We start from the raw sequence: 23,300 nt of genomic DNA on the forward strand, positions 1-23,300 counted from the left end.
CTTTGCCCCGATTTTTAGAATTACTATTTTACTTCTTATAATATTCTATGTATTTTATAAAATACATAAAATATTATAAGAAAAATCTTTATACATTATAAACTACCTTAATTATAAAAAAAACTAAATATGTGAATATATTATATATATTTGATAGATATTTATCTTATACGTTTACTAAAAATTATATTCTTAAATAAATTAGACATAATTTTATAATATTTAATTAAAAAAAATAGTAAGAACAGCTAAGAAAATTCTGGATATAAGCAACCTCCATAGACGTGGATGTTTTCAACATGTAAAGATGGATGAAACAATTATCGCCTCCGCCCTCCATCGCCATAGCTACATAAACCTTTGCCAAGCAATTTTCTTTGGTGGAATAGATTTTATAATACAACTGCCTCAGTTGACTATTTTTAGTCTTCTACCTCAGTTGTTTTAAATATTTTAATTAATCAAAAAAAATATCACTAATATATTTTAAATAATAAGTCAGTTGAAAATTTTGATAACAAAAAGTAAAAATGGGACAACTTTATTGGGAGAGTAATTCAAGCATGAGTGTGCAGAACATAGCATAAATCAGAACATTTACTCGTAATTTTGAACTTGTACGATAATAATCATTTTATCGAACCAGTAATGTAACGTTTGAGCTCTTCCAAGTTACAACTTATAACAAGTATTATATCATGTCAAACATCAAAATCTTACATTTTCTTGTATCTTTGCTTGTTTAGTTGTTTCTGCAAATGCGTTGTGTGTGAAATGAACCAGATATCATATCAGCAAAAGGCAACATACCTTCCATCTAAAGAACCGCCATTAAAGCCCAGAGATACTTGATTTCTAATGTAGTAGCCATGGTTGATGAGCTGTATGGATGGAAACAGCAAGAGTTTCAATCAGCCACCCTTTATCCAATTTAACAGGCAAATCAACAGCGCATCTCACTCTTAGCTGACTCGAGATACCAACTTTATAGTTACCATTTTTCTCTGCTTTTTGGGTCACTCCCTTGTGTTTTCCTGCATGTCTTCTTCAGAAGATTTGTTGTTTGAAGTGGCTGCACTTGTGTATACTTCAACTGCTTCCTAAAATACAGTAGATTTCAAAATAATTAGAAGGGGTTAACAACAAATGTAAGAAAATAAAAAGCCTTTTCTCACATACAGCACTTAAGATTTATACTAAAGGACACATGTAAACGTAAATCCTACAATCGATCAAATGATGGAAGGGAGGGAGGATGAAAGGATAACGTAGTTCATACCGACTACAAAACAATGAAATGAAAAGAATAAAAACTACGAGAGGAGAATATGATATGCTGTTGTGAGATCTGATCTGGATAAAATAGGCGTTATTGAAAGATGAATAAGAAACAATGTAAAATTATGATTCAAGTTGATTGAACATGCATGGATTGCAGACTACAAGACACATGCAAGGGAAGGCCTAAACATTATATTGCCCTCTAGCAGACCCTAGCTGCACTTTTCTTTTCCTGAATAACTTGATTTAAATTTCTCTATAACATGAAACAATCATTTATGATCACTTGCAATTAAGCAGCAAATAACTCTCAGTGATTTTCTTTCTATGCGAGGGAACAAACAAGATTCAAGAGTTTTTTGTGAGCCAACTGACAGTTATACCTTCTCTGCATGTTCCGAGTATTCATTGTTATTGCTAAATGAAGAAACCTTTTGATTTTCCTTCAACTCTGGACTCGTGAGGTCCCCATTCACACCTCCTACATTGGAGGAACGCTGGCCTATCACAGATTGATGTTTCTCATTCTTTTTAGTGCTTAAGCCAGTTCCAGAACCATTTTCCTTATCAAAGACTGTCTCATTTCTCTCATTGGTTAATTGATCAGCTTTAGCTGCTGCCTCTTGAGCTTTCCTCCTTTCTTCTTCTTGTTGCTGTTTTCTTCTCGCCTCTTGCTCCTTTAGCTGCTTAAATCTGGAAGATACAAAAGATCAGATCTACAAGCAACAGCAAGAACAAGAAGAAATTTCCACAGTTCAAAAAGTTACAGGTACCGTTCTCCAGGGCGCAGCCCCTCGGGTGTCAACTTTTCTTCTAGTTTGGCCTCTTTTCTGGTAGCATTCAATTCAGAGAGAGACTTCTGAAGGCGAGCTTGCTCTTCATTGATGATATCATCATTAAGTTGCTTTGCCGGATTCTTTACTCCCCCTAACTTTTGAAGCCACACTTGTTGTGCTGTGCTTAATATGTTATTTGTGAACCTGCAAATGCATTATTAATATTAACAAAAATAGGAGAGGCTTTGATAAGGAAAGATACAAAAAGCAATGCGACATAAGTGGTGTATCTTTTATACTTTAGACAAAGGAAAGGCTTTGCATCTGCTCACCAATATAAACTTAGACCAGAAGGAACTGAAAGAGCAAAATAACCAATCATTAAAGGTAGGAACTTTGTCAGCGCTTGAGAGTTCTTCATGTTTGGATCATTGCTCTAAAGAAAAGTTCGAGAAAAAGTTAGGTTATGGTAAATCAGTTCCACTCTCAATTTAAGTAGTTTATACAGCATAAAGCTGAAAGCTTCCTAAGCCTTCTAAAAGCTAAATGAAAATAAGTATTAAACAATTAGCAGTATTTATAAAAGAAACAATACTTGACAAATTCCCCAAACAATACAAGACAATAACTCAATCAACATCATTATTACAAAACATCAGAATATCTCTCGCACTCTAATCAACATCTTTGAGGTATGCCATATGGAAACATGAAGGGACATTAAAAATAGCTTTCACAATATTAACAAATTGTTTTTAAGAAAATAAATTATCTTGAATTTGAATCTTAATAGTAAGTTACGTCATTGCACAAAAAACTGACATACAAGGTTGGCTACTTAATGATGGAATCACTGACCTGTGCAGATTGCATGATTTGGACAGAAACGTACTGTGAGATAACCAGCAAAACGGGCAACACAAGATATGCAAATGTATCTGACCATCCAAGAGGTGGGTGTCCATCCTAAGAAAACAACCACAAGATCATGAATCAGAAAAAATACCAGAGCTTTCAAAGAATTTCATAGTCAGACAAGAGACATCGAACATTAACTTAACAGAGTTTTAGTAGAAAATTAACTGCGATAATGAGTACTTACTACAAAAGGGAAAAGCCAAGAGATGCCACTGCCATTCTGTCGAGCAGCAATTGTGGTTGGACCGGCCAAGGAGGGTATCCAAAAGAAGCCTTCTGTGAGGAGACCCTTAAATGTAAACATAAGGTTAGACATGAGAGATAGCTAAAGACAACAGAAGTTTAAAATGAGTAAACCAACATGGATAGCATGTTACCTCATCCGCCACATTTGACAGGGCTCTATAAAGCCCAATCCAAACCGGAATTGTCGCAAGTGTGGGAAGGCAACCTGCAGAAAGAGAAAAATGAAAAGATAACTAAGGAATTACATACAAATTACAAATTATTAAAGGTGCCATGATGCAGAAAATAACTAAGACAAATTTTTACAAAGTAAACAAATGCAACAAGAAGTGCGACGCCGTGCCTCTCTTTCACATGTGCTTTTGACATGCCTCATCAGTAAAGGTCAAAAGGGCATTAAAAGAGGATATAATAACATTCCATTAACTACTATTTCATTCCCTATTCCAAGATTTGACCTTCTGACAAACAAACAAGTCCAAAACTTTGTTAAAACCCTAGAATAGAGATAAAACATAATGGAAACAGAAAAGATACAACTGATGAAAAGGCTAAATACATAAAAGAATGCATGTGGAATCAAAATCTTTAGGAATTTAAAACAAAGGGTGGATTATTTGGAATCTAACAGGTTACAGAAAAGCAATGCGATATGAATAAGATGCATTTAAATTACCTGCTAATGGGTTTATCCCTGCCAGTTTATATAGTCGAGCAGTTTCAAGCTGAATTCTCTCCTGCAAGTATAAAAGAAAAGTAGCCCAAAGATCAAAATGGCTCAAGCCTACCTGAAATAAACTCTACATCATACAAACCCAAAGCTCTAAACATTCAATTTACACACTCTTTTTCTTCCTTTCTTCTTTTAAAGCTAAAGCAACGAGCAATACTGAGCATCCATTTCATTTATCATAACTAGCAACTAGAACTATGCCCTGTTTCAAAACATCCCCGCTTAAACTAAAAGCAAACTTTCACCTGATCTCCGGCATACCGCTGCTGAATAGCCTTTATTTGAGGCTGTAATGATCGCATGGCCATTGCAGACTCTACCTGTAAGCAAAATTGGAAATTGAGAATAACTTGACAGAACTCAAGTCAGTTTTTTTTTTTTTCACTATGAATAAAACTAACTTAAAATTCAAAAAGAAAAACCCAAAAAATTAGTAATAAAAAAATATCAACCGGAGAATTAACATTCTTTCTTTTCGTAACTTGTTTCTTTATTTCGTTTGGTTTTATTTATCTGAAACAACAAACCTGCTTCCTAGTCAAAGGAAAAGTAGCAGCCTTAACAAGCACAGTCAGAAGTATAATTGCAAAACCATAAGCGTAAGGAACATGCAAAGCCGATAACCCATCTTTCAAGACCTGGTTGAAATCAATACAAATAAACACTAATTCATTACCCCAGAACTTCAAAACGAAAAACAAAAGAAAGAATAACCGTTTTCTTAAATTACCTTCAAAACAGTTTCCATGGAATTGGCAATTCCAGAAAGCCAATCATTATTTTGTTTACTAGTAGCACTAGTGGTTGTAGCAATGGTGTCGGAAGACGAAACAGAAGCATCAGCAATCGTATAAAGAAGGCTTTCAGTTCTAGTGAACAGCTCTCTGAGAACACCTTCGGAAGCCTCCGGGTCGGGCAAGAGTCCGGGTTTGAACCCAAACTTGGCCACGGATAGGGAACCACGAAGGAACTGCCCGCGAGCAGAAAAACCAGGAAATTGAGGTCGATTTAAAAGAGGATTGGGGGGTCCGGTTCGGTCAAGGAAAGGAGATAGAACGAGGGGCATGTTGGGTCTGAACGAGAGAGAAAAGGCCATTTAAAAAAGAAAAAAAGAATAAAAGAAAACAGGAAAACCCTAGACTTATAACTGCAAAGGCTTTTGTCAAAGCTTGGTCTTCTGGGATTGATGGGGATTTGAATTTGAGGGAGATATCAGATATGGCAGCGGAACATATTTTTGTTTTTTTCTTTTTCTTTAATGGAAAAAAATCCGAGGAAGTAGGCGATGATGGGGATCCATTAAAAATACCTTCCATTAATATATAATTTTATAAACCCTTCCTATTGATGGATAGGTTTAGGGTTTAGCTTTTCAAAACTATTTTTGGGCAAAATGTGTTTTTTAGGATCAAATTTATTTTTAAACACATAATTTTTGGGCTAAACGTGCTTTTAAACTCAAAAGTTTTTGCTTTTCGGAAAACACTTTGGAAGCTACATTTTAATCATTATTTATATTATGTAAGATTTATATTAAATATATAATTTTTATTAAATTTTATTTCAAATATATAAATTTATATATTCAAATATAAATTACATATTTAAATTAAATTTTAAAATTAATTAATATTAATTCCTTATAAATATTTAAAATTTATATTTCATATATTAAAATATTAATAATGAGTTAAAATAAGTTGTTTTTATATTTTTATTAAAATATTATAATATTAATGAATTCAACATTATTTAAATGTATTTTTCTACTTTACAATATTATATCCATTTTCAAGAGTACTTTTTAACAATAATATTAAACATTTAGATTTTAAATTAAACTTTTGAAAGCAATAAAAACTAATTAAACTATTTTTTATTTTATGTTAGGTATATAATTTTTTTGTTAAATAAAAACTTAAATTATAATTCGAGATCATTATGAATCTAATCATAAGTTAATTAAGAATTGACACGTGTCATTTTAATTATACTAGTTTTCGGTAATGTGCATTGTTTTAAGTGTTTATTTTTAAAATTTATTTAATAATATATTCTTATAATTTTTAAAATATAGTTTTACTAATTAAATGAGAATTAATTTAATTTATACTAGAAATTCTATCACACGTACATGCATGTGTAAACCATGAATTTAGGACACAAATGTATGTTTAAAAATAACATACAATAAACAATGAAAACTAATTAAACATAATAACATTATTAATATATACAACTTATAGAGGTAATAGAGTGTACATAATAAAACAAAAATGTATAAAAAATTTCAAAATAAAACTTGAGTAGTAAATTAAAAGTTTTACTCATGCAATTGGCTTGAGTTTGAATCCCACCATATACATATACATATTTTTATTAGTACAAATCAATAGACTAACCATTTAAAGTATCCCTTGCCTAGAGGCAAATACTCGTACCAATTGTAGACAATTGTAATTGGAAGAACTTAAAATGAAATCCATCCACTCTTGGAGACTTGAGAGGCACCATACTTAAGTCTTCATCTCACTAGAGTTTGACTATGAAAGTTTTTTGTACTACGGTCTCCTTAAACAAGCCAATCACTTTTTGACTTATGTTTCCGCAACTTTTCCTCTTGGTCCAAAATTTCTTCTAATTCTATTCGATATCTCATTTCATGATCTCTAAGCCTCTCAGATTCCTAATGCTCGACCATACATCGATCTTTTTCAAGATATAAGGAATTTTTGTTCCACTCAAAGATTGTATTAGAAAATTCCTACAAATCAGAGGTTATGATATCTTCATTTCACCATCTTTCTGATGTGGATGCTTTTATTGGAAAACAATATCAGAGAATGAATAGAAAGAGATACGACAACAATTAGAGTTTTAGTTTTATTTATTTTCTTTATTATATCAATTTTTTATTAGAGTTTTAGTTTTACTTATTTTCTCTATTATATTAGGTTTTTATTAGAGTTTTGGTAGTCAAGATCCTATAAGTTAGGAATTTTATTTTATGTCAACTAGGATTGTTTTATTTGTCATTAATTGTCTATAAAAGGCTGCCAATATCAAATAAAGAAGGCAAGCAATTATTTTATCAAAAAATATTATTTTTGAAAGGGGTTTAGTCAAGGACGAATATGCCTCTTTAATTAACCATAGGTCGAAGCAAGAATTCTTCCTCGTCTAAACCTGTGACTAGATCTTACGCTGAGGCTCATAATAACTTGGTATCAAAGTCTTCTGTTATGGGTGACGAAGAGACTTCGGCAGCCAAGCTGGAGGCTTTCATAGAACAAATGGTTACAAGGTAACGAACATTAGAGGAGCAGATGTCAGTGTTATCTCTTTCTGTCCAAAAGACAACGAAAGGGTGTTCAAAGAAAAATAGTAAAGAATAGGGCAACAACGGAGGCAGGAAAAAGAATTCAGACTCGCAACAAGATGGGTGTATGGTGCCACGTACTATAAGATGGAATTTCCCACTTATGATGGCGTTGGAAATCCTTTTGGGTGGTTGAAAAGATTAGAGAAATTATTTGGCAATCAACGGGCTAACAAAGAAGATAAAGTAGCCTTAGTTGTAATCCATCTCTTAAGAGAGGGGCAACTTTGGTTTGATTAAATGGAAGAAGAGGAAACAAATCTAGATTAGGGGCACTTCTAGGAGTGTTATCATGTGAGGTTTGAGCCACCTATAAGTAATAACCCCTTGGAGGAACTTGTCAACCTGAGACAAACTGGGACTATAAAGGAATATCAATGTCAATTTCAATCACTATTGGCCAAGATTGTTAATCTCAAACCTCGACAACAAGTAGACCTCTTTACTGTAGGGTTGGTAGAGAAACTTAGAATTGATATTAAGATGTAGCAACCGGAAAAGCATGGAGTTGCAATTAATATGGCTCGAGCATTGAAACATAAAAAAAAATGTCTCTTCCAAACTATCGTCTTGAACCATCCTAAACTGGCCAACTTCCCAAAACACTGGCTGCAATTCAATCATTCCAACAACTAAGAGCCTTGCAAAAGAAAGGGGACAAACAACGAAACCAATAGGGAACAACAATAAAATAGGTTCTTCCACACCGTTTATTAAGAGATTGACAAGGGTAGAAATAGCAAAAAGAAGGGCTAAGGGGTTGTGTTACAATTGTGACGAGTTTTATTCCATTAGACACAAATGTAAAAGTTTATTTTGGATAGAAGTACTAGATGTTGAAGGCGAGCAAAATGAAACGAGGCAGATGATTTTGGATAAGTTCTGAAGGTTATCCTGAATTTGAGCTTGAGGACAAGCTTAACTCTGAGAGGAGTAGTATTAATATAGATGCTTTTATTGGAAAACAATATCAGAGAATGAATAGAAAATGAGACAACAACAATTAAAGTTTTAGTTTTTTTTTTTGTTTATTTATTTTTTGTATCATTGTTTTATAACATCTTCTTAACAATATCCCTAGATTCCAAATGCGAAAGTCAGCTCTTAAGAAACTGAAAAGGCTTTTTCCCCTAACATTCTTCATACTATCCAAGTCAATAAGCAACGGACAATGATCTGACTTTAGCTTACAAAAATGATACATGACCACATTAGAGGCAAAGTCTTCTCAAATGTCATTACAAATTGTTCGATCAATACGTTGAAAAAGAGTTCCCTTATTCAATGTAAACATTGGGCCAATAAAACCCATGCCATGAAGACCATTATGGAACACGAATAAGGAGCACCCCACCTTTAACACTTTAGAACACATTTCCTCTCCAAACCAGATAAAAGAGAATTAAAATCTCTAAATGTAATCCAATGGTTAGATATGTTTTGAGCAAGGAATGCAAATCCTCCCAAAACCAGACCTGTTGAAATCTCGAGGACTAGCATAAACAATGGTAGAAAGGAAACTGACCGATTTTGAAAGATTACTAAAACATAAAAAAACCTAAATAACACTAGCAAAACCTCTAGCATCAACACGAAATGAAAAGCCAAAACCCAATTTACTAATCACATTATTCGCATTTTCCCACTAATACGAGTCTCAAGCAGCACAATGATATTTGGATTAAATTCTCGAACGTACTCTTTGATGACTCTATGAAATTTTGGGTACCCACACTCTTGACAATTCCAGTCCAACAACTTTGTATTCATTATAAAAAAAATGAAAAAGAATGAGAAGAAAAGAAACATACTAAAAACCTCAAGTCGTGGTCATAGCCTCATGAGAATCTTCAACAATGGAGACCACAAGGTTCTCCTGATCAAAACCTAGGGCATCTTTCCCATCAAAATGCATCTTAACTTCTCCTGTTAAAATCTCCATAGCTGACGTGATTGGAACCATCAATGTGTGTTAGTACAAAAATTCAGTGAGGAAAACCTCAAACACATGAACGTAACACGAACAACAACTCGAACAGAAAACAAAGAAATAGGACAAGGCTCCAAGATGTGTATCAAGCCACTATCTTTAAGGTTCTATTCGCCCCCACCTATACTTGATGTGCAAATGAGTTTCAAGCAAATAAACCTTGAAGATACAATAAAGCCTGATAACTATTTGAGTTTTGCACCAAAATAGTCAACTAAGCATTGAACAATGTATAACCAAAAAAATCAATTTCTATAAAGAATTTCTGCAATGACTCTTTATAAAACAATATAAGAATATTAGAAGATGGAGGAAAGATAGAATGAATTTTTAGAACTTATTGGTATGATTTCCAAATGAAATCTCATTCCTATTTATAGGAATTTTCATGTCTCTTCATAGAGATATCTTTCAATAGGTGTCTTTTCTAAATAATAACATCTTTAAAAGAGACATATTTATTTATCTAATATCATGACTATTCAAGTAATATTGTTTGAATAGTTATAATTATTTGTTAAAAATCAAATGATATAATTCTTAACCAATATGAAAAAGATATAACTTTTGATTAATTACACTATTTCATTTATAGTTATTGGAATACTATAAATATTGTTAAAAATGTTCCAACAGTGCACTACTAGCTTCATTGTTCGATACACCATCATTTTCATCTTTCTCTATCAGCTACAAAGACGATGAAGCACCATATAAATCCAACGATTTAGGTATCACACTATCGTCCTTCTTCCCAATTTCACTACAAGTAAATGGTTTTCATCATAACAACAACAGCATTGTTTTCTTATCTATACTTATTTCAACAAGCTTAGGGACCAAACAACTTGAAATAGACCTTGATCAGCTCCACAATTGCCCATAACTAACCATCACCATAATTTTTCTTTTTAGAATCCAACCCAATAACATTTCCCTTACTTGATGGCCTTAGAGTTTTGGACCCAATTTTAATTCCATGGCCCGTCAAAACCCCTTTCCCACAACTTTCTTTACATATCTAGAACTTTTAGCATTGAACATGACTACATGATCAGCTCATTGATAATCTGATCTTGCACATTTAAAGTCCCTCCCAGCTAGTTCCTGATTTTTAGCCTAGGTTTTAGTATGATAATCTTGCGAAATTCCAAAACGAGAACCCTGCTTTCTGCCTCCACTATTCTTGGCTTGATTGTATTGGTCTTTATGAGATTACCCCATCTGTTTCCTTTTAATGAACATCCAAGTCCCAAACTTCTCCGTTTTCAAATTTCGGTGACCCTCTAGATGCACTCGAACTACCTAAGCTCTCTTTCTTGTTGCCTAATCCCTTACCGTCACATCCATGGGTATTGCCTGAATCCTGTTTACCTGGGAGCAGATCTTTAACATGAACATATCACCCACAGGTGAAGCAAACATTCGGTGGTACCTCATACTCCACTATTTGAACTTCTCTATCTATAAGGATTTTCGAGATAAGAGGGTTTCAGAGATCAATAGAAATGTCCATTCTAGCGAACCTACCCCTTGTACCATTTTCAATGTCATAATCAATTTTCACCACAGTTCCAATTACACTACCAACAGAGGTGAAGTCAGAACAAATTTTTAGGGGGGCTGAATGAAATTTTAATTTTTTATAGTCTATATATTTATAAATTTTAAAGGATTAAATCGAATTTTTATAATTTTAGGGAGAGCCAAAGTACAATTTTACCTTTACTAATTTAAAATTTTTAAAAAAATTCGAAGCTCTAAATATAAATTTTCCATTTTAATAGCTCCCCCTATATGCGCTTCTGACTACCAATAGCCATAAGAATACTTTTTTTGTGCATGGCTCCATGTAATCGTATCCAAACCATCACAGTAGAAGGATATTCCTGAGATGTAGAAAACAAACTGTAAGATACAGACCAAAAATCTTCCATGGTCTTTTCAGAAGAACATTGGTATAATCATCTGCATCTTTAAATTTAGGTAAATACTAACCATTCTCAAGATCTGTAACAGCCCGATTTAGACCCTATTCGGAACAGTGATTTCGGGACCATGAATCCAAGTCGAAAAAATATTTTAAAATTATTTTCTATGTTTATTATGTCTGAATTTATATCTGTGAAATTTTCATTTTTTAATTTTACCGTTTGAGTGTCAATTTAATAAAAATAGCTTAATCGCATAAAATGAAAAGTTGATGGTTAATTGTAAAAGGGGCTGAATTGATGATGTCTTTATTACATGAGGTATTTATGTTGCAATTAGACCATATGAATTAGTGATGGACAGTTTTGGACATAATATATAATGATTTCATATTTTATAACAAAGGTTAGTTATGTAATATATTAAATAATATATATGATAAAATAAAACATAATTAAAACATCCATGCATTTGTTAATTCTTTTGGTCGAATGTTGTAAGAAAGAAAAGAAATAAAGAGTTTAAGGGTTCAGCCATTTGATAGCTTAATTAAGGTATGTAACTAGCTCAATTTTTGATAATTTTTACGTTTTTGAGATCGTTACAGTTAAAATCTCACGAAAGGAATTATCTGACTCATGATTTAGAATTGGCTACTATAGTGTTTGCTCTGAAGATTTGGTGACATTATCTGTATGGTGAAAAGTGCCGAGTATATATCGACCACAAAAGTCTTAAGTACTTGATGTCACAAAAAGACTTGAATTTGAGACAGCGAAGATGGTTGGAGTTATTGAAAGATTACAAGCTTGTTATTGACTACCATCCGGGAAAAACGAATGTGGTTGCTGATGCTTTGAGCAGAAAGTTGCTATTTGCTTTGAGAGCTATGAATACTCAGTTAAAGGTATCAGATGATGGTTCGATTCTAGCAGAGTTAAGAGCAAGACCGATGTTTTTACAAGAGATTTGTGAAGCTCAGAAAAGCGATGAAGATTTGCAAGCCAAAAGAAAACAATGTGAGGTTGATACAAGGCCAGATTTCAGAATCGGTTTTGATGGTTGCTTGATGTTTAAAAACCGAATTTGTGTACCGAAAAATGATGAGTTGATTCAAAAGATTTTGCATGAAGCACATAATGGTTGTTTGGCGATTCACCCAGGCAGTACGAAAATGTATAATGACTTGAAGAAAATGTATTGGTGGAATGGAATGAAAAGAGATATCCCCGAGTTTCTATCAAAGTGCTTAATTTGTTAACAGGTGAAAGCTGAACACCAAGTACCTTCGGGACTACTCTAGCCTATCATAGTTCCTGAATGGAAGTGGGATTAGATTACTATGGATTTTGTATCAGGGTTGCTGTTAACTTCGGGGAAGAAAGATGCCATCTGGGTAATAGTTGACAGACTGACTAAATCGACTTATTTTATTCCTGTACGTATGGATTATTCTCTTAATAAGTTGGCTGAATTGTATATTAGTGACATTGTTAGACTTCATAGATTACCTTTGTCAATCATTTCGGATAGAGATCCGAGATTTACTTCGCGGTTTTGGCAAAAGTTGCAAGAGGCATTAGGTACGAAGTTAAATTTCAATACTACTATTCATCCACAAACTGATGGATAGTCAGAGAGAGTGATTCAGGTTCTTGAAGACATGCTTAGGTGTTGTGTATTGGAATTTCAAGGTAGTTGGGAAAGGTACTTACCGTTAGTAGAATTTGCTTATAATAATAGTTATCAGACGAGTTTGAAGATGGCACCTTACAAAGCATTGTATGGTCGTAAATGTCGGACGCCATTGTATTGGACTGAACTCAAGGAAAATCAGATTTATGGAGTTGATTTAATTAAAAAAACCGAAGAAAAAGTGAAAGTGATTCGAGATTATTTGAAAGCTGTTTCGGATAGACAGAAATCTTATGTGGATTTGAAACGAAAGGAAATAGAGTTTCAAGTTGGTGATAAGGTATTTTTAAAAGTGTCTTCATGGAAGAAAGTTCTTAGATTTGGACGGAATGGCAAGTTGAGTCCGCGTTTTATCGGACCGTATGAAATAATTGAAAAAGTTAGACTAGTAGCTTATCGGCTAGCGTTGCCATTTGAATTACAGAAGATGCATGATGTGTTCCACGTATCTATGCTATGTTGGTAATGTTCAGATCCTTCACATATAATTTCACCGACAGAAATTGAGCTACGACCGGATATGACTTACGAAGAAGAACCGATTAAGATTTTAGCTCGAGAGGTCAAGCAACTAAGAAATAAAAGTGTTGCTCTCATAAAAGTATTGTGGCAAAAGCACGGGGTAGAAGAGACTACATGGGAACCTGAGGAAACCATGAGAAATCAATACCCACACCTGTTTACCGGTAAGATTTTCGAGGACGAAAATCCTTAAAAGGGGGGGAGAGTTGTAATATCCCGAATTAGGGCCTAATCGAAATAGTGGTTTCGTGACCACAAATCTGAGATAGAAATAATTATTTTATAATTATTTTGAGTTTTATAATATGATTGCATGATTGTGTGAAAATTTCATGATGAAATTCTATGCATAAAGAGCTTAAGTTGAGATTAGGGACTAAATCGAATAATTTGCAAAACTTGTATTCTAGAAGTTTTTAGTATGAAATTGCTTTGGAATATTAATGAGGAGGTCTTAAATAGAAATTTGACCAATTTCTAAAATTTTGGACAAAAATGGGCTTGTACATGAAAATTTTCAAGAAATGTATTAAGGGTATTTTAGTCATTTTGTAATTAAAATTAATTAAAAGGGAAATTAAGGCCAGAATGTGTTCATCTTCATCAAGCCTTGGCCGAACCTTACCTCTCTCCATATCTAGGGTTTCTTCAACTTCCAAGCTTCATAGTAAGTGATTTCAAGCCCCGTTTTTAATGATTTTTATGTTTTTGGAATCCCGATAGCTCGATTTAGCTTATGCTAGCAATAATTCAACCTAGGGTTCATATTTGGAAAAATACTCATAGGTGAAATTTGTGTATTTTTGTATTTTATGATAGAATATGAGGTTTTAAATTATGTTAGACAACTTGTGCTACTCGGTTTTAAGTGAAAACGAGTAAAAGGGCTTAATCGGTAAAAATACCTAATATTCATAAGTACATGTTAGAGTGTGAATTTGATGTTTCCATAGAAGGGAAAAATGATCAGCATGTCATAAAACATAAGAAAATAGGATGAGGTTTAATTTACGAGCCTTGGGGAAAAAGTGGAAATATGTGAAAGTTTAGGGGCAAAATGGTAATTTTGCCAAAGTTTGTACTAAGGGCTGTTTTGATGAATGTATGTATTAAATAAAATTAATTTGATATTATAGATTAAGAGAAACAAGATTCAAGTCGTGATCGAGGGAAAAACAAAGTTTACGAGGAATAGCCTCGATTGCTAATATTTTGTATCGAGGTAAGTTCATGTGTAAATAAGATAACATAATTTTTATTTTAAGTGATTTAATGTTATTTATATGATATAATACTTATTATCATGAAATATTATGTTTTTTGATTTATTATTTGGTAATATGCCAATTATGTGAACAACTTGATAAGTATGAGATGCTAGCAAGTATCAGTTTCTATATTTCGAAGAAGGTGATTAAAAATGTGTAATTGAGAAGAAGGTGATTAAAAATGTGTGATTCGATGATAAATGTGTTGAAGAAGTGAAAATGGATAGGTATGAGTTTAATCCTTGATTGAGAACTTGGTGAGACAAAATTGTGGTAAGATAGTAAGTATTCTTATGTTATGAGTGTCTTAATGATATTTATATTGGATTGCATGATCATGTTACTTATTATTTGCATGTGAACTTACTAAGCATTTATGCTTACTCCCTCATTTTCATTCATTGTAGTTTTGACAAGCCGGCTTGAGAATCGGGATAGGCCGAAGGCTCGTTCACACTATCTAAAGACCTAAATTGGTAAAATGGCTTGTATATTTTGAGTGTGGCATGTATAGCAATATACTCACTTTGTATAAATGATCTTATGATATGGTTATGGTTTGGTAAGAAAAGGGTATGTAAATGATTAGCTATTGGAATGGCTAATCAAGTTTATAAATGATAACATGTATGCTTTATGTCTTAACTAAACCATGAAAATCCTTGAAAAGGTAAAATTGTCTCACCAAGTTCTCAATTAAGGATTAAACTCATACCTATCCATTTTCACTTATTCAACACATTCATCATCGAATCACTTTTGTTTTAAATATTCTCCATATTCTCTTAGAATTCTCCCGTTAAACACGTCGGAATATAATTTCGGATACACAGATTTCATGCACACAAGTGCCATACCCGCAGCTAGACAAACTCAATAGCCTGCGAAAATTGTGTAGCCAAGCTACCATGTAACCCTCCCATAAATGAACTCGGACTCAACTAAACGAGCTCGGGCGTTCACATCTATAAGTGAACTCAGACTCAACTCAACGAGCTCGGATGCCTAGTTACATCTCACGAACTCTAACTCAACTCAACGAGTTCGAAACTCAACCATCCTAGTGACATGTCACTTGTACCCTAATCTATTCGCAAGGTTCAAATGGGATTCTTCTCAATTACACATTTTTAATCACCTTCTTCGAAATATAGAAACTGATACTTGCTAGCATCTCATACTTATCAAGTTGTTCACATAATTGGCATATTACCAAATAATAAATCACAAAACATAATATTTCATGATAATAAGTATTATATCATATAAATAACATTAAATCACTTAAAATAAAAATTATGTTACCTTATTTACACATGAACTTACCTCGATACAAAATATTAGCAATCGAGGCTATTCCTCGTAAACTTTGTTTTTCCCTCGATCACGACTTGAATCTTGTTTCTCTTAATCTATAATACCAAATTAATTTTATTTAATACATACATTCATCAAAATAGCCCTTAGTACGAACTTTGGAAAAATTACCATTTTGCCCCTAAACTTTCACATATTTTCACTTTTTCCCCAAGGCTCGTAAATTAAACCTCATCCTATTTTCTTATGTTTTATGACATGCTGATCATTTTTCCCTTCTATGGCAACATCAAATTCACACTCTAACATGTACTTATGAATATTAGGTATTTTTACCGATTAAGCCCTTTTACTCGTTTTCACTTAAAACCGAGTAGCACAAGTTGTCTAACATAATTTAAAACCTCATATTCTATCATAAAACACAAAAATACACAAGTTTCACCTATGGGTATTTTTCCAAATATGAACCCTAGGTTGAATTATTGCTAGCATAAGCTAAATCGAGCTATCGGGATTCCAAAAACATAAAAATCATTAAAAACGGGGCTTGAAATCACTTACTATGAAGCTTGGAAGTTGAAGAAACCCTAGCTATGGAGAGAGGTAAGGTTCGGCCAAGGCTTGATGAAGATGAACACATCCTGGCCTTAATTTCCCTTTTAATGAATTTTAATTACAAAATGACTAAAATACCCTTAATACCTTTCCTTGAAAATTTTCATGTACAAGCCCATTTTTGTCCAAAATTTTAGAAATTGGTCAAATTTCTATTTAAGACCTCCTCATTAATATTCCCAAGCAATTTCATACTAAAAACTTCTAGAATACAAGTTTTGCAAATTATTCGATTTAGTCCCTAATCTCAACTTAAGCTCTTTATGCATAGAATTTCATCACGAAATTTTCACACAATCATGCAATCATATTTTAAACCTCAAAATAATTATAAAATAATTATTTCTATCTCAAATTTGTGGTCACGAAACCACTATTCTTATTAGGCCCTAATTCGGGATATTATAACTCTCCCCCCTTTTAAGGATTTTCGTCCTTAAAAATCTTACCGGAAAATAGGTGTGGGTATTGATTTCTCATGGTTTCCTCAGGTTCCCATGTAGTCTCTTCTACCCCGTGCTTTTGCCACAATACTTTTATGAGAGCGACACTTTTATTTCTTAGTTGCTTGACCTCTCGAGCTAAAATCTTAATCGGTTCTTCTTCGTAGCTCATATCTGGTCGTAGCTCAATTTCTGTCGGTGAAATTATATGTGAAGGATCTGAACATTACCGACATAGCATAGATATGTGGAACACATCATGCATCTTTTGTAATTCAGATGGCAATGCTAGCCGATAAGCTACTAGTCTAACTTTTTCAATTATTTCATACGGTCCGATAAAACGCGAACTCAACTTGCCATTCCGTCCAAATCTAAGAACTTTCTTCCATGAAGACACTTTTAAAAATACCTTATCACTAACTTGAAACTCGATTTCCTTTCGTTTCAAATCCACATAAGATTTCTGTCTATCCGAAGCAGCTTTCAAATAATCTCGAATCACTTTCACTTTTTCTTCGGTTTCTTTTATTAAATCAACTCCATAAATCTGATTTTCCTTGAGTTCAGTCCAATACAATGGCGTCCGACATTTACGACTATACAATGCTTCATAAGGTGCCATCTTCAAACTCGTCTGATAACTATTATTATAAGCAAATTCTACTAACGGTAAGTACCTTTCCCAACTACCTTGAAATTCCAATACACAACACCTAAGCATGTCTTCAAGAATCTGAATCACTCTCTCTGACTGTCCATCAGTTTGTGGATGAAAGGCAGTACTGAAATTTAACTTCGTACCTAATGCCTCTTGCAACTTTTGCCAAAACCGCGAAGTAAATCTTGGATCTCTATCCGAAATGATTGACAAAGGTATTCCATGAAGTCTAACAATCTCAGTGATATACAATTCAGCCAACTTATTAAGAGAATAATCCATACGTACAGGAATAAAATAAGTTGATTTAGTCAGTCTGTCAACTATTACCCAGATGGCATCTTTCTTCCCCGAAGTTAACACCAACCCTGATACAAAATCTATAGTAATCTGATCCCACTTCCATTCAGGAACCATGATAGGCTAGAGTAGTCCCGAAGGTACTTGGTGTTCAGCTTTCACTTGTTAACAAATTAAGCACGTTGATACAAACTCAGAGATATCTCTTTTCATTCCATTCCACCAATACATTTTCTTCAAGTCATTATACATTTTCATACTGCGCGGGTGAACCGCCAAACAACCATTATGTGCTTCATGCAAAATCTTTTGAATCAACTCATCATTTTTTGGTACACAAATTCGGTTTTTAAACATCAAGCAACCATCAAAACTGATTCTGAAATCTGACCTTGTATCAACCTCACATTGTTTTCTTTTGGCTTGCAAATCTTCATCGCTTTTCTGAGCTTCACAAATCTCTTGTAAAAACATCGGTCTTGCTCTTAACTCTGCTAGAATCAAACCATCATCTGATACCTTTAACTGAGTGTTCATAGCTCTCAAAGCAAATAGCAACTTTCTACTCAAAGCATCAGCAACCACATTCACTTTTCCCGGATGGTAGTCAATAACAAGCTTGCAATCTGTCAATAACTCCAACCATCTTCGCTGTCTCAAATTCAAGTCTTTTTGTGACATCAAGTACTTAAGACTTTTGTGGTCGGTATATACTCGGCACTTTTCACTATACAGATAATGTCGCCAAATCTTCAGAGCAAACACTATAGCAGCCAATTCTAAATCATGAGTCAGATAATTCCTTTCGTGAGATTTTAACTGCCTCAAAGCATAAGCCACTACTTTTCCTTCTTGCATAAGTACACATCCTAAGCCATTTCAAGAAGCATCACTATACACCACAAATTCTTTACCTGATTCGGGTTGTACCAACACTGATGCTTCAGTTAATAACTTTTTCAATTCTTCAAAACTCTGTTGACATTCTTCCGTCCACTCAAATTTAACATCCTTTCGGAGTAGTCTAGTCATAGGAGCAGCAATTATAGAAAATCCATTTACAAACCGCCGATAATACCCAGCTAGCCTCAAGAAACTTCTAACCTCGGTTACATTTTTCGGTGGTTTCCAATCAACAATGGCCAAAATTTTACTAGGATCAACCAGTATACCATCACTTGAAACAATGTGACCCAAAAATCCAACTTTCCGAAGCCAAAATTCACTTTTACTAAACTTGGCATATAACTGCTTATTTCTCAAAGTTTGCAAAACTATCTTCAAGTGTTCGGCATGTGCTGTCTCATCTTTCGAATAAATTAAGATGTCATCTACAAATACCACAACAAATTTGTCCAAGTATGGCCGAAATATGCGATTCATCAAATCCATAAACACAACAGGAGCATTTGTTAACCTGAATGGCAAAACTAAAAATTCATAATGACCGTACCTTGTTCTAAAAGCAGTTTTAGGCACATCTGACTCTTTTACTCGCAGCTGGTAGTACCCAGATCTCAAGTCAATCTTTGAAAACCATGTCGCTCCTTTCAGTTGATCAAACAAATCATCAATTCTAGGCAACGGATACTTGTTCTTGATTGTCACCTTGTTTAATTGCCGATAGTCAACACACAATCTCATAGAACCATCCTTCTTTTTCACAAATAACACGGGAGCACCCCAAGGTGAAAAACTCGGTCTCACAAAGCCTTTGCCAGTCAACTCTTACAATTTCAACTTTAATTCTTTCAACTCTGCTGGTGCCATTCTATACGGAGCAATCGAGATAGGAGCTGTTCCCGGTATCAACTCAATACCAAATTCTACTTTCCTGACTGAAGGCAAACCCGGTAACTCTTCTGGAAATACATCTGCGAACTCACACACAATCGACACTGATTCAACTTTCTTTTCAATTTGTTTTGTATTAATTACATACGCCAAATAAGCTTCATAACCCTTCCTCAAATATCTCTGAGCCGACATCGGAGAAATCACACTAGATAATGCCTCTGATTTGCCTAGTTCAATCCGCAGAATTTTACCACTTTCACACTTTAATTCTATAACCTTTTCTTTGCAATTTACTATAGTATCGTGCAATGTCAACCAATCCATACCCAAAATAACATCAAATTCATCAAACGGCAACAACATCAAGTCGACCGGAAAGTAATGACCCCAACTCATTAAAGGGCATTTCTTGCATACTTTATCAACTATCACACATTTGCCAATGGATTCGACACTCTGATCATAAATTCTGTGTACTCAACAGGTATATTCATACTAGACACCAATTTCATGCACATATATGAATGAGTAGAACCGGGATCAATCAAAGCAATAACATTAACATCATAAAGAGAAAATATACCAGTAATCACGTCGGGTGATGAAGCATCTTCACGTGCCTTTATGGCATAAGTTCTAGCCGAGCCCTTGCTTTAGGTTTAGTCTGAATCTCGACTACATTCTTCTTTTGCTTCATTTCCACTTTTCTTGAATATCTTCCCCTCGAGTCTGCACCACTAGCTTTTACACTCTGAAATTTTTCCTTTTCAACTCTCTCTGGGCAGTCTTTAATAAAATGATCCGGAGAACCGAAAACATTCATTCACTCTATATGGGCCAAAATGATTTCTACCACACCACTGGCACTCGGGTTTAACAAATCTCGAATTCCTCACACTAGCCACAGAAGTAGTCTGAGATTTAAGACCCACATTTTGCTTCGTAAAATTTCCATATGATTGTCCAGCCGAAACCTGAGAACGAGGATTCATATTTCTAGATTTTCTAGATTGCTGTGAGAATGAACTGCTCGTCGATCTTTTCTTCCAATTTCTAGTCTCAGCCTCTATTTTTTTCTTCTCTTTAAGTAGTTCTTCAACCTTGCAAGCCCGATCAACAGGTACTACCATTTCTTTTAATTCAAGAATCCCAACAAATACTTTGATATCTTCATTGAGTCCATCTTCAAATCGTCTGCACATTTAGCCTCTGTAGGAAAATATTCTTTAGCATACTTACTCAACCTGACGAACTCCCTTTTGTATTCAGTAACTGTCATGTTGCCCTGCTTCAACTCAAGAAACTCTTTACGCTTCTGATCAATAAATCTTTCACTGATGTATTTCTTTCGAAATTCTTCTTGAAAGAACTCCCAAGTTACTTTCTCTTTCGGTACTACTGAAATCAATGTCTTCCACCAATGATAGGCTGAGTCTCTCAACAATGGTATAGCACATTTCAAGCATTCCTCAAGTGTACAAGACAATTCATCAAATAGTCGAATAGAATTTTCAAGCCAAAACTCTGCTTTCTCAGCATCATCATCAACATTTGCCCTAAATTCTTTGGCCCCTTACTTACGGATTCTATCAACTGGAGTTCTGTGAAATTTCATCAGATCTACACCTTGAGGCATCGGGGGTACAGGTTGAGGAATCGGGGGAGGTGGGGGAGGTTGTGCATTCGGGTTCGTACGAACGAACTCAGTATACCAGGCATTCATCATCTGGAGAAAAGCTTCCCGAGCCCCTTCTCCCCCTCCTTGACCAACAGTAGGAGGTGGATTTTCAGTTGGCACCGCCCCTTCAGCCGGAGCTGGTGCATTACTCTCTACATCTGGATCGGGATCCATTTACTAAATAAAAAAAATCATTTAATAAGGTCAGAAGTCGTCACACTATCACAATATATGTATATGGCATGTATAGCAAAACCCGTACATACAACACGTTAGTCCTAGAACCGACTAAACCTACTCTGATACCATTAAATGTAACACCCTCATGCCCGAGACCGTCTCCAGAGTCGAGCTTAAGGTGTTACTAAACTTAATTCATTAATTAAGTAGCTCAAACAATTTATTTTAAAATTTTCAAACAAGCTGGCTAACTGCGTCACAGTCACTTAAAAATTCATATCTCGAGTTCCGAAACTCGAAATTAAGATCCGTAAATTTTTACTGAAACTAGACTCATATATCTATCTACTAATTGTTTTCTAGAATTTTTGGTCTATCTAATTAGTACAGTTTATTAGTTAAAGTCTCCCCTATTTCAGGGTTCGACTACTCTGACCCCTGTGTATTACGAATCAGATATCTCCCTGTAAAGAGTTTCAATGATTATGTCGTTTGTTTCTATTAAAACTAGACTCAATAAGGAATCTTCAAATATAAATTATGACTTCTAATTATTTTTGTACAATTTATGGTAAATTTTTAAATTCATAACAGGGGATTCAGAGACCACTCTAACCCTATTCCACCAAAACTTAAATATCTCATAAAATATAACTCATTTACCTGTTTCGTTCCTTCCATATGAAAATAGGCTTACCAAACTTTAATTTTATACTTATTTATCATTTAATTCCATTTCTACTATTTTTAGTGATTTTTCAAATTCACGTCACTACTGCTGTCTGATTCTGTTTTGTGACAAATTTTAACTTTTCAAGAATTTTCCCTTTTCAAGAATTTTCATGGTTTAGTTCAGACATAAAGCATACATGTTATCATTTATAAACTTGATTAGCCATTCCAATAGTTAATCATTTACATACCCTTTTCTTACCAAACCATAACCATATCAGAAGATCATTTATACAAAGTGAGTATATTGCTATACATGCCACACTCAAAATATACAAGCCATTTTACCAATTTAGGTCTTCGGATAGTGTGAACGAGCCTTCGACCTATCCCGATTCTCAAGCCGGCTTGTCAAAACTACAATGAATGAAAAGGAGGGAGTAAGCATAAATGCTTAGTAAGTTCACATGCAAATAATAAGTAACATGATCATGCAATCCAACATAAATATCATTAAGACACTCATAACATAAGAATACTTACTATCTTACCACAATTTTGTCTCACCAAGTTCTCAATCAAGGATTAAACTCATACCTATCCATTGTCACTTCTTCAACACATTCATCATCGAATCACTTTCATTTTAAATATTCTTCATATTCTCTTAGAATTCTCCCGTTGAACACGTCGGAATATAATTTCGGATACACGGATTTCATGCACACAAGTGCCATACCTGCAGCTAGACAAACTCAATAGCCTGTGGAAATTGTGTAGCCAAGCTACCATGTAACCCGCCCATAAACGAACTTGGACTCAACTCAACGAGCTCGGGCGTTCGCATCCATAAGTGAACTCGGACTCAACTCAACGAGCTCGGAATACAAGTTT

The 23,300-nt window shown here is 34.1% G+C and overlaps 1 protein-coding gene across 2 annotated transcripts; it reads right to left on the reverse strand.

Moving 5' to 3' along the window:
• Nucleotides 1–604: 604 nt before the first annotated feature.
• LOC108479815 (ALBINO3-like protein 1, chloroplastic) lies at nt 605–5,291 on the reverse strand. 2 transcript variants are annotated; one of them, XM_017782623.2, is made up of 12 exons: nt 4,685–5,291; nt 4,482–4,592; nt 4,200–4,274; nt 3,898–3,958; nt 3,353–3,426; nt 3,160–3,264; nt 2,916–3,023; nt 2,390–2,493; nt 2,055–2,261; nt 1,665–1,974; nt 996–1,100; nt 605–881 (listed from the first exon to the last, which is right to left on the reverse strand). In XM_017782623.2, the coding sequence occupies exons 1-11, from the start codon at nt 5,048–5,050 to the stop codon at nt 1,017–1,019; spliced, it is 1,605 nt and encodes a 534-aa protein (XP_017638112.1). In that variant the 5' UTR covers nt 5,051–5,291; the 3' UTR covers nt 605–881; nt 996–1,016. The 2 variants fall into 2 exon arrangements, with proteins under 2 accessions (XP_017638112.1, XP_017638111.1); XM_017782622.2 differs by having other exon boundaries at nt 985–1,100.
• Nucleotides 5,292–23,300: the final 18,009 nt, after the last annotated feature.

The sequence above is a fragment of the Gossypium arboreum genome, chromosome 12 (genome assembly GCF_025698485.1).
Source record: "Gossypium arboreum isolate Shixiya-1 chromosome 12, ASM2569848v2, whole genome shotgun sequence".
Taxonomy (NCBI): Eukaryota; Viridiplantae; Streptophyta; class Magnoliopsida; order Malvales; family Malvaceae; genus Gossypium; species Gossypium arboreum.

Excerpts from the sequence above, each read along its gene's own strand:
- LOC108479815 (XM_017782623.2), bottom strand. The coding sequence starts at position 5,050 with ATGGCCTTTTCTCTCTCGTTCAGACCCAACATGCCCCTCGTTCTATCT. Across the intron at positions 4,275-4,481 it reads TTCCTTTGACTAGGAAGCAG|GTAGAGTCTGCAATGGCCAT; the intron begins GTTTGTTGTTTC and ends TTTTGCTTACAG. Across the intron at positions 2,494-2,915 it reads AAATCATGCAATCTGCACAG|AGCAATGATCCAAACATGAA; the intron begins GTCAGTGATTCC and ends ACTTTTCTTTAG.